This window comes from Emydura macquarii, unplaced genomic scaffold, assembly GCF_026122565.2.
Source record: "Emydura macquarii macquarii isolate MOO-44397 ecotype Brisbane River unplaced genomic scaffold, CSIRO-AGI_Emac_v2 contig_1363, whole genome shotgun sequence".
Classification (NCBI taxonomy): domain Eukaryota; kingdom Metazoa; phylum Chordata; order Testudines; family Chelidae; genus Emydura; species Emydura macquarii.
Genome location: NW_027131500.1, coordinates 2,818,777 through 2,836,037, shown reverse-complemented (window position 1 = coordinate 2,836,037; position 17,261 = coordinate 2,818,777). Strand labels below are relative to the sequence as shown.

At 41.6% G+C, this 17,261-nt stretch overlaps 1 protein-coding gene across 1 annotated transcript in view; it reads left to right on the top strand.

The window, feature by feature from the left end:
- Positions 1-17,261, top strand: part of TENM3 (teneurin transmembrane protein 3) — a 569,896-nt gene that overhangs the window by 492,687 nt on the left and 59,948 nt on the right. The window contains exons 22-24 of the mRNA XM_067551693.1: positions 201-462; positions 16,192-16,459; positions 17,024-17,167. Coding sequence (XP_067407794.1) covers positions 201-462; positions 16,192-16,459; positions 17,024-17,167 — 674 coding nt within the window. The remainder of the gene's footprint in view (positions 1-200; positions 463-16,191; positions 16,460-17,023; positions 17,168-17,261) is intronic.

Here is a 17,261-nt window from a genome sequence, read left to right as displayed (position 1 = left end):
GAGGCCAGATGCTCCACTCTCTTACCCCAGTTTTACACTAATGTAATTTGATTAACTTCTCCATTGCTTCCAGTGGAGTTACATTAGCATAAACTGGAGCAACAGGATGAAGAATCAGGTCTGTAAAATACAAACTGTAAATAGCTTTGCACAGTATGTGACTTCTTTACTTTGCTGAATAACGCTATGATTTCTCTTAGGTTTGACTTGGTGGCAAATGGTGGTGCATCTCTAACTCTGGTGTTTGAACGATCACCATTCCTCACACAGTATCACACAGTGTGGATTCCGTGGAATGTCTTTTATGTCATGGATACCCTGGTCATGAAGAAGGAAGAGAATGACATTCCCAGCTGTGATCTGAGTGGATTTGTGAGGCCAAACCCTGTCATTGTGTCATCACCTTTATCCACTTTCTTTAGGATTTCTCCTGAAGACAGTCCCATTATCCCTGAGACGCAGGTACAATCTGCTTCAAACTAAATAATATTTTCTATCAGATGTATTTTAAATTAACATAAAAAAGAAGATACTAGCTGCTGATTTATAATAATAGAGAGAGTTGAATAACTAGTGAAAAAAGTGCTATATGTGAATAAGTTAACACCAATATTGTTTATTTTCATAGAATTGTAGGACTGGAAGGGACTTGAGAGGTCATCTAGTCCAGTCCCCTGCAGTTATGGCAGGAACTTTTTCCTAATGTCCAACCAAAACCACCCTGGCTGCAATTTAAGACCATTCCTTCTTGTCCTATCCTCAGAGATTAAGGATAACAATTTTTCTCCCTCCTCCTTGTAACAACATTTTATGTACTTGAAAACTGTTATCATGTCCACTCTCAGTCTTCTCTTCTACAAACTAAACAAACCTAAATTTTTCAATCTTCCCTCATAGGTCATGTTTTCTAGACCTTTAATCATTTTTATTGCTCTTCTCTGGACTTTCTCTGATTTGTCCAAATCTTTCCTGAAATGTGGTGCCCAGAACTGGACACAATACTCCAGCTCAGGCTTGATCAGCATAGAGTAGAGTGGAAGAATTACTACTTGTGTCTTGCTTACAACACTCCTTTTACAGACTGATTTTCAAAATCAGGTGCACGAAAGTTTCACACATGCAAATGCCTGATTTACACTCATGTTTGCCATAATTATAAGATGCAGATGAACTGACAGATGTTAAGCTGTGCATTGTCTTGCAGGATCATCACATCCTGTATGTTCAAAATGGGCATATATTTGTTTCAGACTTTTTCACTATCAGCACTTAGTGTTCAAAATTATTATTTTTAAGAAAATAAAATTGCAAGTAAAATATTTTTTGTAGTAGTGCGAAGCCCTTACAGGACTATGGTTTGATTCGTGTTGTCAATTCATTATTAATAAATATTATATACACACACTTTTTTCAGTAATAAGTGAGAAATTTTCATGTTTGTGATATATAAGGACATGATCTTGCAGGTCGTTAATCACTCTCAATAACTTTTGAAGTCTTTGCACCTCAGCACTTTGCAAGAACAAGACCTAAAGTTGTTTTGAACTAAAAATATATGATCTGAAGTTTTTATGTGTCTAATATAGATTACATCACATTCCCTAATTTCAAATAACTAACCACTAGTACAATTTTCCTCTGCTCCCAAATAGAATTGCATTTTAATGACAATTATCTTGTGATTAATTTTTGGCAAGGATTTTTGTGCTAAAAATAGCTATTTTGTTTGTTTTCTTGCTTGCTTCATCATAATTATGTAGAACATGTTTTCATAACTCTTGAGGAAGAAGTTCCCTTGCTTCCGGAGAGAGAACATAGCAGGTGCAATTAAAATTGGTTGTATTTAGAGCTTTTAATAAAAGGACAAAACAATTAAATCATTCATGGTAGGAACTGGTTTAGCATAAAAGTATAAACAAATTGCAATTAAATATATTTAAGCTTAGACTGTGCTACCAGTACATGCTTTTATCCTTCACCGCTGTGTGTCTGCATTTGATAGCTGCAACTTAGGTCAAAATTATTTGCATAATAATACAATCCATTGCAAAATAGTTTCAATTTTCATATTGTGGCAACATATGATAGATTTGGTTCCAAACAAGTGACTTAAATATATTATTATAAAACAAGGAAAAGTAAAAATATAAAATGCTAGTTGCAAAGAGCTTTAAAAAGCTCTTTATATTATATATACATATCTAAAAAATAAAAACAAATCCTCACAAAAAAGCCTCCTCACACCTGGCTTTTTATTTGAGCTAATGTGAGCACTTTTTGATTGTTAAAACACTAATTATTCATGCAAAATACCTAATAATTACACTAAACAAAAACACCGAGTAAGGGTTGTTTTCTTCACTCAATGCATACACATTCACTCCTATTTCTCTTACTGGAAGTTACACAAATATATCAAGACTAATATACCCCATAAGAGTCAGATTCTAATCTCAGAAGCACTGAGCATAATGCTACATCTCCCAGTACAAATTCAGATTTGCAGTTAATGAATAGTTTTGTAATAGAATAAAGTTTGTGAAGAATGCTTACAGTTATTGTTCTGAAAAGAGCCAGAGCCAGATTTACTGTAGGGGAGATTGGGGTTGGCATAGAAAATGTAGAGGAGCCATTCCCCAGGTCCCTCATAATCAACCATCCTGCTAATGTGGATTGGTAACACTCAGCACCACATGGAAGGGAGAAAATTGTGCTGCATTCACTCTAGATGTAACGCTTCATCATCCATTAAAGGTACTGTTTCCTGAAGAGCACACTTAGGGCTAGAGTCACAAAAGGCTTTAGGTACCTAACTGCCTTTTCAGGAACCTAAATCCCAGATTCAGGCCCCATTGGGATTCACAAAACACCTACTCAGCTGCTGCTGAACCTTTTACGCAACTAAACTTGCTCAGTTCCTAAATATTTGCAAGCTGCCTATGTGTCTGCCTGTGCGTATTGTGGTATAGCCACAGTCTCCTTTGGCAGCGGGGCCTGTGGTGACTCTGCCTCAACCTGGACAAGCCTCTCATCCTTTCCCCTCGGTACCTCTTTAGTGGAACATTTGGGGTGCCAGCCTTAATTCGGGTCTGAGGGGCACCTTTCAACCTCATGGGAGAGCGGGTAGTTCCAGGCAGTGTATATCCCAGGGCCCCAGGAGGTACCTTTCTATGGCTCCTGCACAGGGCTGTAGAGGTGGTGACAAAGCCCTAGAGGATCAGAGCCACACCGGCCCTCCCTGCAGGCTGGGGCCAGGGTTTTTCCTTCTCTGCCTCTCTGGTTGCAGAGAGGCACTTTCTCCTAGTCTGGGGGAGTCTCTCCTCCTGTTGCCACCAGCCTTTTGACAGCTTCTTTCTCTCCTTCTCTCACCCCATGCCTTCTAAGGGAGGCTGGGTTTAAGTAGACCTGGAGTAGCCCTTAACTGGGTCCAGGTGTCTCTAATTGACCTGCAGTAACCTCTCCTCTGCCTGCAGGAAAAAGGGCCTTTAGCAGTCTAGGGCTCACATACCGGCCCTCGTTTACCCTTTTGTAGCCATCTGGCCTGACTTTACCACAGTATGCACACTGAAACTCCATGCCGGGCATCCCGATATCTAAGCCCAGAGCATTCTGCAGACTGGAGAAAGATAGTCATGCCTCCACCTATCCTGCTTGCAGGGCCTGATCTGGTAAGTGTGCTCAGAGCTTGCTGACTGGAATGGGCCCCTATAAGTGAGCTTACACAAAACAACCAGTGGCAGCAGTGCTGCATTCCCATAACTTTTAGCCCAGTGGTTAGGGTGCTTGCCTGGGATGTTGGAGACCCCTGGTTCAAGTCCCTCCTCTGCCTCAGGGGAGAAGGGATTTGAACAGGGAGCTGTTCTCTCTCGGGGGAGTGACCTCACAACTGGGCTATGGGATATTCTGATATGGAGCTTCTTCAGTCTCTCCTCTTGGAGCTGTTGCACTATGGCTAAGAGTCATTGGAGCCGGAGAACTGGATCCTGGTATGACACTTCTCAGGTTGCCCAGGCCTGTGGGTCATTTTGTTCCCCCTGGTCTCAGTGAGAGAAACTTACTCGTGCTAAACTGGGTGTCCACTCCCTGACATCATCAGTCTGTTGCCCTCCAGAATAATCATCTCAGGCCTCTCCTATCCCCTACTTTGCCTTGCAGGTTAACAGTAGGTGTATCCCATTCCCTGAGCCTCTCTGAAAACATCCCCCTGTAGTATCCAGCCCCTGTCACTGGATGCTCACAGAAATGACCAGGCATGCTGTCCCCAGAGGATGACAGCTTGATTGGTACAGCTCAGGATCAGATTCTTTATAACATCACAGGACTAAAATGTATATATTGTGAAACTGATAACTTTATTGTCAAGAATTAAGATTTGAGAGTTAGTGAGGAGGGATAACAAGTGGAAACAGAAATGGTTACATGTAAAACAAGTATAATGTGCCTCTTTGAGTCTACACTAAATGTTGTTCTTTATGTGCTGGATGCTATGCGTATTCCTCCCTGGCTACCCATGCACAACATGCACCCCAAGTTGGAAAATTCTTGACAGCAGTGTCTGCTGGTCTGCATGTTTGCCCTTGCTCTCCTCATGCCTCCAACTTGGGAGATAAAAGATGGAGTGGACTGCGTGGCTTGGGTCAGCACCTCCAGTGTCTGGAGCTTCATCTTTTTGTATTCTTTGATTGTAAATACATATGTATGCATTTTGTAAAAAAGTTTGAGTTTTATCTGATGGTTTTTAGCTAAGTTTGATAGTTTAATAGTTAGATTCCCTAGCCAGAGGAATTCCCCTCCACCCTGGACCTCATTATGGGTACTGGACCCTCTGGTACTTCTCAGTCAGCAATGTCCAGCAATGCTGGTTTTACTGCCTTGGGGATGCACACATCTCAGCAAGGTATAGTATTTGCCACTCATTCTCTGGTCTTACCTGTGAGGGGTGGGAACTTGCCTTAAGAAGCACTTGACGGAGGTAGATGCAGCAGATATATCTTAAAAGACAGTGGCTACTGTCATTGTGATATGCCATGACTCATGCTTTGGAGTTTCCTATGAAGGTTCAGAACACCCTGAGATGGACCTGCCTTTTAATTAAACTCATCTTTTTAACCAAAAAGCAATCCTTACACACAATAAAAGCCTCCAGAGCCACTCTCCAGTCTCTGGAAATATATACAAATGCCCCAAAGAGAAAATTCCACAGGCAATCATACAAGCCTAAACTAATGGCTCAACAGTTTATGAGCCACTCTGTAAGAGGCAAAGGGTTCCAAAATTCCATTTCCCTGCACCTTCTGTGGCAACATCATCATCCCAATCTCAGCCCCCATCTATATGATACTTTTGATGGGAGTTTGAGAGCTGCAAACTAATGATGCTACCACCTGCTGAGTCCCACAACTTCTTTGGGGGTCATTTAGCACTTCTTTCCATATCTGGAGTGCAATAACAGTGCTTAGATGGATACTAAACATCATCCATTCCAACTATGCAATCAAATTTACTTCCCTGCCCCCTCCAAAACCCCCATTCTCCACCCCTTTGCAAGGACCATTCTTACGAGGAGAGTCTCAAACAACATAACACGGAGCAATAGAGCAGATACCTCTTCAGAACCAAGGAAAGGATTTTTACTCCACATACTTCTTAGTACACAAAAAGGACAACTTGAGAGCCATCCTCAATCTTCACCATGTCAACCACTTTATTCATAAACTGAAATTTTGCATGGCTATATCAGCATCTCTGATCCTATCCCTGGAAAAGAATATGTGGTTTACAGCTCTTGATATGAATGACACGTATTTTCATATGGACATTCACCTTGCTTACAGACATCTCAGATTCACAGTGGGCCCTGACCATTTTCAATACAGAGTGCTACCATTTGGCCTTGCTACCACTTCCAGGGTTTTTACCAAGGTCTTCTCAGTAGTATCAGCCCATATCAGGTGTCATGCCTTCACCATGTTCTGATGACTGTCTTCTCGATGCCAAGACATGTCGAGAAGCCTATTAGTTGACATTGCCAGTGCTTTAACTTCTGTATTCCCTAGGGGTCAGCATAAATTGAGAAAGTCTATCCTTATTCCAATGCAGATTTGAGACTTCATTGGAGCATCTCTAAGTTCAGTCACAGCAAGGGCTTATCTGACAATGAACGGTTCCAAGTGATTAATGGATTCCTAGATGAGGTCATGAGAACACCTTGAACACCAATCAGAATTTGTCTTTCGCTCCTAGGACATATGGCTTCATGTATTTGTCATGCCATTCCCCAGATTCCATCTTCATTGCCTGCAAGCGTGGCATCAAACAGTGTACTCACCAGAAAAACAGTCCATGAATATGGTAACTGTTCCCACCAAAGTAACATCATCTCTACTATGGTAGAAGAATCCCCACCAGATATGTGTGGATGGTTTCCTTTTTTTCCCTCTCACCAGAGAGGACAATCATCACAAATAACTCCCTTTTAGGCTGGGAAGTTCACATGGACAGCCACGCAGTGCAGAGCACTTGGACATCCCAAGAGACCAGGATGCACATCAACATTCTGGAACTCTGGGCAGTTGGCAAGGTTTACAAAGCCTTTCTCCCATTCTTTCAAGGTCACCATATCCTCGTAACGTTGGACAATATAACAACCATCTTTTACATCAATAGGCAAAGAGGAGTGAGATCCATTCTCCTGTGTGCAAAAGTGGTCATTCTGTGGAACTGGTGCATCAACAATCAAATTGACAAATACATTATCTTCCAGGGAATCAAAATGTGCTGGCGAGCTCCCTCAGCAAACACTTTGCTATCAACCACAAGCAAGGATTACACAACTCTTTGATAAACACTTTTTTTGCTGTTCGCCTGTTTGCCTCTCAAGAGAACAGAAAGTGCAACATATACTGGTCCAGACATCACTCTCAGGGCAATGCTCTGATAGACCATCTGAACTATGCTTTCCCTCTCTTACTACTCCTACCATGGGTCTTATGCCTTGCCCCTATGACTTTTCCATGAGTGATCCTCATCGTCCCCAGCTGACCCAGGCCGTTTTGATTCCCAAGTCTCCTACGCATGTCACCTCGGATGCTGACCAACATTCAGTCCTTTTCCAATCTCCTGATTCAAGGGAAGGTGCTCCATTTCAGGGCATAGTTTTTGGATGGGCATCAACTCTAGAACATTCATGCTCTGAAGCTATGCAGAGCATTCTTACTAATAGTAAAAAGTATTCCATTAGAAGATGCTGCTTAGCCAAGTGGAAGCACTTCTCTGGGCACAACAGAAACTTGTATTCCCAGAAGATGAAGATATTCACCTTATTCTGGACTATCTTCTTTCCAGCAAAACAGTGGGTCTTTCCATCAACTCATTACGGGTCCACCTGGTAGCAATCCACATGTACCCATCCATTTTCACATGGTTACTCAATTTTTGTTCACCCACTTACTACCATATTCTTAAAGGGTCTAATCAGAACCTTTCCCATCAGTAAGGAAACTTACTCCTTAATGGGACTTAAATCTTGTTCTTTCAATGCTCACTAAGCTTCCCTTCAAACCACTAGCTACATGTTCCACATCTCTCCTATCCATGAAGGTTTCATTTCTGGTAGCCATCACCTCAGCCAGGAGGGTGGATGAGCTTAGAGCCCTGATGGTGGATCATTCTTACACCTTATTCGATAGACGCAAAGTCTCATAGCATTTAAATCCTAAGTTCTCCCTCAAACTAGTTTCAGAGTTTTACCTGAACTAGTCAGTTCACTTACTTGTTTTTTTTCTGAAACCACACGCATCTGAAGAAGAAAGGAGACTTCATTCCCTCAACATGCAATGAGTCTTACCCTTTTACCTGCAAAGGACAAAACCAATAAAAAAAAAAAATCTCCCAAAATGTTTATCGCCATAGCAGAAATAGTTTGAGGTCAATCTATATCCTCCAAGGATCTCTAAATGGATTTCGAGTTGTATCTTACTCTGCTATCAGCTGTCCCCTCTTGGGGTAAGAGCTAATTTTGCAAGAGCGCAAGTGACATCAGTGGCATCGCCTCTACTTGACATTTGCAAAGTAGCTATGTGGAGTTCATTCTGTACATTTGCAAGACATTATGCTTTATTACAAGACTCCTCTGTTGACACAATCTTTGGGATGGCAGTCTTTCAAATGACTGTCACCTGTTTCCTCGCATCCTCCTCTTATTTGAGTGCTGTTTGTCAGTCACCCACAGTGCAATACACATAGGGACCAACACTCAAACAAAAAGAGAAAGTTAGTTACTCTATAGTAACTGGAGGTTTTTCAAGATGTGTGGTCTCTATCTATGGTCCACCAGCCCCATTCATTCCCCTCTGCTTCAGATCATTCATGGATGCATGGTAGAGAAGGAACTGGAGAAGCAGTTGTTCTGCTTTGCCCTTTATCTCCTCAGTTGGACGCACGAAGAGAGCAAGGGTGTATGAGCGGACCAGTGGACTTCACTTTCAAGAATCCTCCAACACCAGGTGCATTGAATGCATGTGTACCCACAGTGGAATACAGATAGGGACCACATATCTCAAAGAACCTCCAGCTATTATAAAGTAAATAATTTCCTCTTAACAGGCTAACCATCTGTCTAAAAACAGCCTTATCTCACCGAAAGTTTCCTTGCAGTGTTTCCAACCAGGACAGGGTGATATCCTGTCTTCATGAATGTAATTGCACTGCCCAATTATTTCCTCAAGTGCAGGATAAACAAGGCATCCTTTTGCCTTCCTCTTATATCCTAAAGTCCTGGTGGACTGCTCACATACTCCTGTTGACTCCATATGCAAGATGGGCTTCCATTGTCCATAAGTGTAATTTAATGTAATGTGTAAGCAGACAGGTGAATCTACATCCAATTGTCCAGCAAAACCTCTTTGACAACCCTGCCTGGGACACAGACTCTAAGACATATTTTCAGTACATATATATAACTCCTTAAATATAGCCTGTACCTATATCTCACAGCAATTATGAGGATCATTATGACACATGTCTTAATAGCCACAGATACAAACCTTTTTGGGGAAACATTATGAAAGCAATGTGTTAGGTGTAATGAGTTTGTCAGGCCTAATAACGGTTGTTATTGTAGAACAGTGAACCCTTTGCAAGTTGGCACTGAAGGGTTCTTAGGGTCATAGCTGGGTCTCCCAACTCCCAGGTAGCTGCTGTAACCTCAACGCTTCAGAGTCATTCTCATGCTTGCTTTCTCTCTCTCCCCACTCCTGCCCAATGATGATTTCAATATTCACATAATACCCCATAGCCCAATGGGTAGGACATTCATCTGACAGGTAACAGACCCCCTATTCAAATTCCTTCTCCACTCCGGCAGAAGAGGTTTGAATTGGCGGTCTCCCACATTCCAGATTAGTATCCTAATCACTGGACTAAAAGTTAGGAGGGAGCAGCATCTCTACGCTTAAGTTACTTTGTGAATCAAGCCCTTAGTGCCTTTTTAGTGCCTGTTGGAACCAGAGGGGAGCTACAGTCTATAATGAGAAACACCACACAGCAAGGGGAACCAGAAATGAGAGTGTGAATGAAAGGAAGGAGAGAAAGCAGTAGGTGGAGGGGGAGCAGTAGCTGGGTTTGTCTAGATGAGGAAAAGGAGTCAAGGTTCAAGTTGCATGTTTGCCAACCCTAAGGTAGTCATGACTTTTTTGCCAAGTCTAGATGCAAATTAACACCTTTTGCCTTGATTTAGCAGGTTGACGTTGATATTAACCTACATCTAGACTGGGATAAAGTCTATGGTTAGGTCAAGGTTAGCTAATGCTTACCTGTTCTTGCCCTCTTCCCACTGTAAAACACACCATATTGCTGGTGGGACGAATCTTTCTGTGGCCCTGACAAAGATCCATTTTGAAGTTGAGCTTTAGTGGCTTCCTTCCTCTGTGCTTCCATGGCTCAATACCATGGATGCTCAAGGGGTTTAGGTTGACTTGGGGTTTCTGCAGGCCCTTGCTCAGTTTGGTGCCAAGAGTGTATTCTCCTGATGAGAACATAGGAACTACAAAGATTTTTTCTTCTACTCCCTTCACTCATCATTGGTTTCACTGGTGGTGAGACAAGAAGGCAGTTTTAGCTACCTCCAGGCCTGGAACCAGCATTTAGGGGTTTGAGCTATATGCTTAGAGAACCAATTGGCAGTTCTAATGTTTCTTTGGCGATTCAGTTCTGTGGATGAGCTCTGTCAAGGGGTCCAAACTTCTCTTAATTCTCCTCTCCTGACTCTACATTTTGCCACCAGCAATGATTTTCAGCAGACGTTGGCACGCCTCCAACGATATATATATCCGCCTCCCCGATATATATATGATAAGAGGTGAAATACTGGCCCTATTGAAGTCAATGACAAAACTCCCAGTGACTTCAGTGGGGACAGGGTTTCAGCCAAGGAATTTGTTACCAGACAACACAGCAGTTAAGTCAGGACACCTGGACACACTAGTGAATCTAGTATAGAATGAAAGTTGAATCCTGGTTCCTTGTAGTAAATGGCCAAACTCCTTAACCTATATTCATTTGGTTTTAACTGGAAGCCTAGCTTTCTTGGGTGTCTGGCTGGTGAGTCTTGCCCACATGCTCAGGGTTTAACTGATCACTATATCTGGGGTCGGGAAGGAAGGGCAGATTGGCAGAGGCCTTGGGTTTTTTTTGCCTTCCTCTGTAGCATGGGGCACAGGTCACTTGCTGGTGGATTATCTATACCTTGAAGTCTTTAAACCATTATTTAAGGACTTAAGTAACTCAGTCATAGGTTAGGGGTCTATTACAGGAGTGGGTGGGTGAGGTTCTGTGGCCTGTGTTGTGCAAGAGGTCAGACTAGATGATCACATTGGTCCCTTCTGACCTTAGAGTCTCTGAGTGTATTTGCTGTTCACAAGATCCCATACAATAATTTGAGAGGAAGCCCTGGCAGAGCTTGTTAAGACTTCCCATAAAGTTTGGAGAACTTCATCTAGTTCTGGATACATACCCTTGCATCAAGGAAAGATGCAGTTTACTCTTTTATACTCAAATATCTCCAAGATTTATCCTCTCCAGCTTGGGTCCCTCCGTTTTTTATTTTTCTATACGCCAGAGAACTCCGGACTCTGTAAATTTATGCTGTAAATCTGATTTATGCTTCTCCTGAGATTTTTGTGCTTCTGTCTGCCTTAAACCTTTTCTACAGCCCTCATCCCTGTTGTATCTATATCAGGCAAGGAATGGCTTAGGCACCTGACTCCAGGAGAGGGTTCCTGGCTGTGGATTCCAAACAGATCAAGAGGCATCTCCCTCCAGCCCAGACTGAGGCACCTAACTCCTTTAAAGGTGTTTGACTGCTATGCACTAGCTTAGGTACCACCCTGCTAGCATGCTGATTTTTGTGGATCCTAAGCTTTTCATAGGCACCTACCTCTCCCCATGCATTGTGTGGGGAGCCAAGGCACCCAGTTTAGAGTTTGTGAAATCCATTGGGTGGCTGGGCAACTAAAAGTTAGGCACCATAACAGTCAGTGTTGGAAATGTCTAAGTCCCTTGGTAGAACTAGGCCTTAGTGCATTCATGGCAGTTGCTCAATTCAGCCAAACTCAGCAATGGAAAAAAGTTCTTTACCTCACTCTGACTGTAACTTCTCCAGTCCTGCATCCATCAGTGCCTATCAACCCAGTCAGTTTCACCATAGTGAGTACTGCAGTGCTAAGACATTTTGCAACCTGGGTAAGTTGGGTCCCTTGGGCCATGTAGAATTTGTATGGCTGAATGGGACAACTGGAGTTCTCAGAAGGACCGATTTTCTCTACCTCTGTGAAAATTGAGATGACCCTAGGGTGACCAGATAGCAAGTGTGAAAAACTGAGATGGGAGTGGGGGGTAATAAGAGCCTGTAAAGGAAAAAGCCCTGAATATTAGGACTATCCCTATAAAATCGAGACATCTGGTCACCCTAGATGATCCTTATCTGAGTACTGTAAATGTTAAATGTTCCACAATTATCCCTTTAAGAGGCTTAATCATGCATAAATACAATGTTCATCCTTTGTGATTTAGTAGTTCAGCGTAGTTTTTTGGTACTTGGAACATTACTTAGTTTCCTTACAGAATTAGCATTCTTCAAGGCAGTATGATTCCCTACTGGGAAAGTTAATGTATGAGCAGACTGCCTGAGCTGATTCTGATTTTTGTACTTAAAGATCTTTGAGTTCTTGTTCTTCATTGAATTGATTCACCATCAGGACACCAATGAGAAACTCTGTGCCTGTTGATTTAACTCTTTAGTAATAAGGTTAGAGAATTCAGGAGGAGAGCTGGAATGCATGTTTCTTACTCACCTCTAGGTTGCCAAAGTTCTCAGGCATATCAGTTAAGATAGGGCATATCTAGTGGAACAGAGTGATTTGTAAGGATTTGTTATGTTTACAAGACAAGAAGCTAGATCCACAAAGGGATTTGGGTACCTAACTGCTATTTTAGGCACCTAAGTCCAAAATTTAGATTCTCAGAACCCCCGCTCAACTGCCGCCCAACCCTAGGTTCCTAGGCCTAAAATACCTAGTCTCCTAAAAGTCCCTTAGGTGCCTAAAAAATCTGCCACTGAGCATATGCACAGCTGCATCAGGACAGACACACAGGCCCCTAGCTCAGACCTAAGACCTAGAGAGATCCTCAAGTAGCCGTTCGCAAGTTATGTTACATGAAAAACCCAGTCACATCCTCAGAGGCCACTAACATATCAGTCCCCACACAAAATACAGGAGAAGGAGGAGGTAGTGGTGATGCCTGTGCCTAAGTGCCTTCTAGCAAAATATGATGGTAGTTATAGTGCCTCCCCTTTATAACTTCAGTGGATCTGAGGAGCCCCCGGTTCATGTCCCCCCTCTGCCTGATGTGGAGCAAAGACTTGAAGTTGGGTTTAGAAGTGAGTGCCCTGACCACTGAGCTGTTCGGTATTCTTTGGTAGGTTCTCTCTCAGTTTCTCCCGTTGAAACTGTTCGACTTTGTATAACTAATTAAATAGTTATTGAAACAGAGACTTGAACTGAGTTGAGTGCCCAAACCATTGGGATGTAGAGTCACTCTGGTCTAATGACTATTTAAGTATTTATACAAAGTGGAACGGCTTCAGTGGAAAAGATTGAGAGATGATGATGATGATGATATCCCATAGGCTAGAAGTTAGGTGCTGTCCTGAGAAGTTGCAGATGTGTATTCGGACCCTTTCTCCTAATCAGGCACGGGGTGGGGTATTTGAACCTGCATCCCTCACATCCAGGGTGAGTGCTCTAACCACTGGGCTAAAGGGAGGGAGCATGGCAGCTTCTCCTACGTGTGCTTGTGAGAAAGGACTTAGACTCTTCACTCCAGGAGAGGGTTCATCACTGTAAATCCCAAGCAAAGATGGGCACCTCCCTCCAAGTCAGATTTAGGCACCTAAATTCCTTTGAGGGGCGGTGCTTAGGCCACACACCTCACATTGGCATTTCCTGTGGCTAACCTAAGCAGCATCTTGCTCAGCTTACTGGATTTTGTGGATCACACTGTTAGGTGCCTGACTCTGCCCATGCATTGTATCGGGTGCCTGCCTCAGGGCTGTGGATTCTACTAAGCAGCAGAGCACCTAAAGGTAGGCATGGCAGTGCTGAGCCTAAGTCCCCTTAGTGAATCTAGCTCTAAGTGCATAGGGCTCTTGTGCCTGCAGAGACCAGCAATAATCAGTTTTTAATCTCACTAAGACCTGAATTTGCTTCCTGGTTCTGAATGAGACAGCCATCCAAACCCACCGTAGAGCTTTGTGAAAATGCCAGCCAGAGTGGCCTGTTTCCTTTTGTCCCCTCAGCCATGAGGGTTGATGGATGCTTTAGCTCTTAACACTACTCATCTATACTTTTTGGTTGCAAATGAAGATTTGAGTAAACTTTGAGACCAACAGGAACCATCACACAGTGTTCATTTATGGATGTATTATTTCCCTTTGTTTCTCTGCTCGAGTTTCTTTTTTTCCCTCCAGAAAGAGAACAGCATCTGTTAGTTCAGTTTTTAAGTGCAGCGTGGGATTCCTTCAAACATCTTAAAGAGTTATTTTGCCTTCAAGGTCTCAGTAAAGAAATTAGATCCTCAGTTGCTGATATCTCTGGATGGGTTTTTATATTTTTAGCCTGCAGAGGCTTGTTTGCCCGACAGTTCAGAGAAGCATCCACTATACTCTCTGCATCTTGGGCTGAGGCACTGCACAAGTAATTTTAGAGGCAACACTAACATCACACATTTTAAGCATTTCCCTAATGACAGTACTGTGTGTCGCCTGCTCTGGTGATTGGTTGTTGAAGGGGGAAAATTGATATTTGACAAATAAGAATTGCTTATCAGTAATTAGGCTTCTCCATCCTAATCCTCTTTTCCTTTCTACTGTAATATGAAATTCTACACTGTGTGGGAAGTTTGACTGGTGGAGAAGAGAGGTGCTTGCCTATATATACCTTACTTGATTGACAGCTTTGTTGCATCCTTGCTTCCTGTTAGATGAGCCAAACTGCTGTCAGTGATAATTGGTCCTAGAATGGGGAAAGAGAAAAATACAGTTAATGTCATGTAAATCCTTCTTGAGATACCTGTAGTAGTTTGCATCAGTTACCGGATATTATGACATGACATCTAAGGCCTCTTAAACTCTATAGGCCAAGTTCTTGGACCCTCTTAAAGGAGCAACATCTTAAAGGATCTGTAAGCAGTTTTAAAACTGCATCTGAGGGTTTCCCTAGCATAGGGGAATTCTGAATTGGCATAGAGCTCCCATAGCTAATCCTCTGCCAGCCAGTACTGGTCCTTGCCTCAAATAGAGGGCATTCTGGGGTGTGAAGAAATTAAGTAGAGCACAGTGCTTCCCTGCAAACTGTTATCTAAGTGCTGCTCTGACCCCATACTGCTTTAATTCAGCCCTGAGATGTGATTTACAACAGTGTTTATAGAAATCTTTTCATTGTAATGGTTCTGCCTTCAGTATTTAGGGATGTGATTCTTATCCAGTTAAAGTCCCGAGTGAAATAAAGGTGAATGGACTAATTTAATCCATAGAAGGCAGAAACCCTTCATGTCCAACTGCCACACACAAACTCTTAATTCTCAGGGGAGGGGGGAAAAAACTCCTAAATACACGACTGAACCTTTCTGATATGAGAAAGCAATGAGCTGATGTCTGAGGAGTGAAAATCAATCAGGAAATATGGGGAAGCTTTCCTTAAGGCAACCTGTTTCTTTCCCTTTGTCTTTGCAATAAATGGAAGAAAGCTCTAATTTAAAGTATTTACAATGCAGAAATAAGACAGATATTCACACTGTCTAAAAATCCATCTTATGAAACACTACTATTTAATATTTGTGCTACAGTAACAATTAGAGGTTCTAATCAAAATCTGGATCTTCATTGTGCTAGTGGCTATACATACACATTGTACATGATGACTCTTTGCCCAGAAAAGCTTAAAATCTAAATAGACAATATAGACCAAGGATGGGAGAAAGGAATTATTTTTGGATGCTAACAGGTATCTTCATAATTGCATTCTTAATTATAGTAAAATTGACTTGTCACAATATATGGTGTCTTAGCTTGTTGTTGCTCAGAGAATCAGTCTTATCTCTGAGTGAAATCAGTGTCTGTCCCAGAAGAGCACTGTCAGATTCATGCCGGGACATGTAGGAGTGATTGCTGGATCTATGACGCCTGGTGCTCACTTATCTTCGGTGGGGAGAGTGCTAGCTGTATCACAGATACTGCACGTACTGCAGATTCACAGCATAGGTGATGGCTTCAGAAGAAGCTATTTGCCCAGGGCACTTAGGCAGAAAAAGGATGCTTCACTGACAGAACTGTTGTGGAAAAATAAATTGGAGGCGGTCTTCCAGAAAAAAAGAGAGACTTTGAAAGTTTGCATCAGAAGACAATAATTGAGCAACTACATCTCAAAAAGACTTTAAGATAGATGTATTTAAGAAAAAGCAAAATATTGTGGTTTTAGTTCTTAAGATGTTTTTACGTATTAAAATGCACTTCAAATACAGGCTCTGATTAATTAGGATTTTTAATATACCGTTGTATCTGGTATGATTTTAAAATACTATTATATTCATTTTAATCTGAAAATAATTTAAATTATTTCTTTATCAACACTTAAGGTACTTCATGAAGACACTACAATCCCAGGAACTGATTTGAAATTATCATACTTAAGCTCCAGAGCTGCAGGATATAAATCAGTTCTCAAGATCACCATGACCCAATCTGTTATACCATTTAACTTAATGAAGGTTCATCTTATGGTGGCAGTGGTGGGAAGACTTTTCCAAAAATGGTTCCCTGCATCCCCAAATCTGGCTTATACTTTCATATGGGATAAAACTGATGCATACAACCAGAAGGTCTATGGATTATCTGAAGCCGTCGGTATGTCCAGTGTGATGCTTTTCCGATTTTCTTATTGTCTTGGAATCGTAGTATTAAATGCAATTTGATCATATCAGTTAGTCAAAAAATATTTAGCACAACAGCACTGTAGTAAAAAGTGTTAGAAAGAATGAAGGTAAATTTCTAATAATAAAAATATATTTTCAAAATGAAAAGAGATCACACAGATGGATAGCTTTTCATTTTTCTTAAATAAGTTTGAGGATAGGCCCAATGCGGATAGCTTTTGTGGATCTCATTTTAAGCACAGTTTAATTCATTAATTTAATTAAAAACCTCTTTGCTGCACCCGTTTTGGGACAGACCTAGTCAGTTTGTTGCAGTTTTAAAAACAAGATCATTTTAATCGTCTGAAATTACTTTTTTAAACTGTGAAACTTTTGAACAATCTCAGTATGATAAAGGATATACACATTTTAATTTAGTTTGCGAGGGCAGAAAAAAATCACAAGTTTAGTATAGACATATAAAGTTAGGTTTTTAACAAAATTCCATTTTTCAACTATGGTTGGGAATATGAAATGTGATTTATTATGATTCCAGTGTCTGTAGGCTATGAATACGAGTCTTGTTTGGATCTAACTCTCTGGGAAAAGCGGACTGCCATTTTGCAAGGATATGAACTGGATGCCTCTAACATGGGTGGTTGGACATTGGATAAACATCATGTGTTGGATGTTCAGAATGGTAAGGATGTATTCTTGTTAGTGTTAATTTTAATATTTTACTGTAGTGCCCTTGCTTTAAGCATATAGTTATAATTTGTCAAATATTTTCCTTG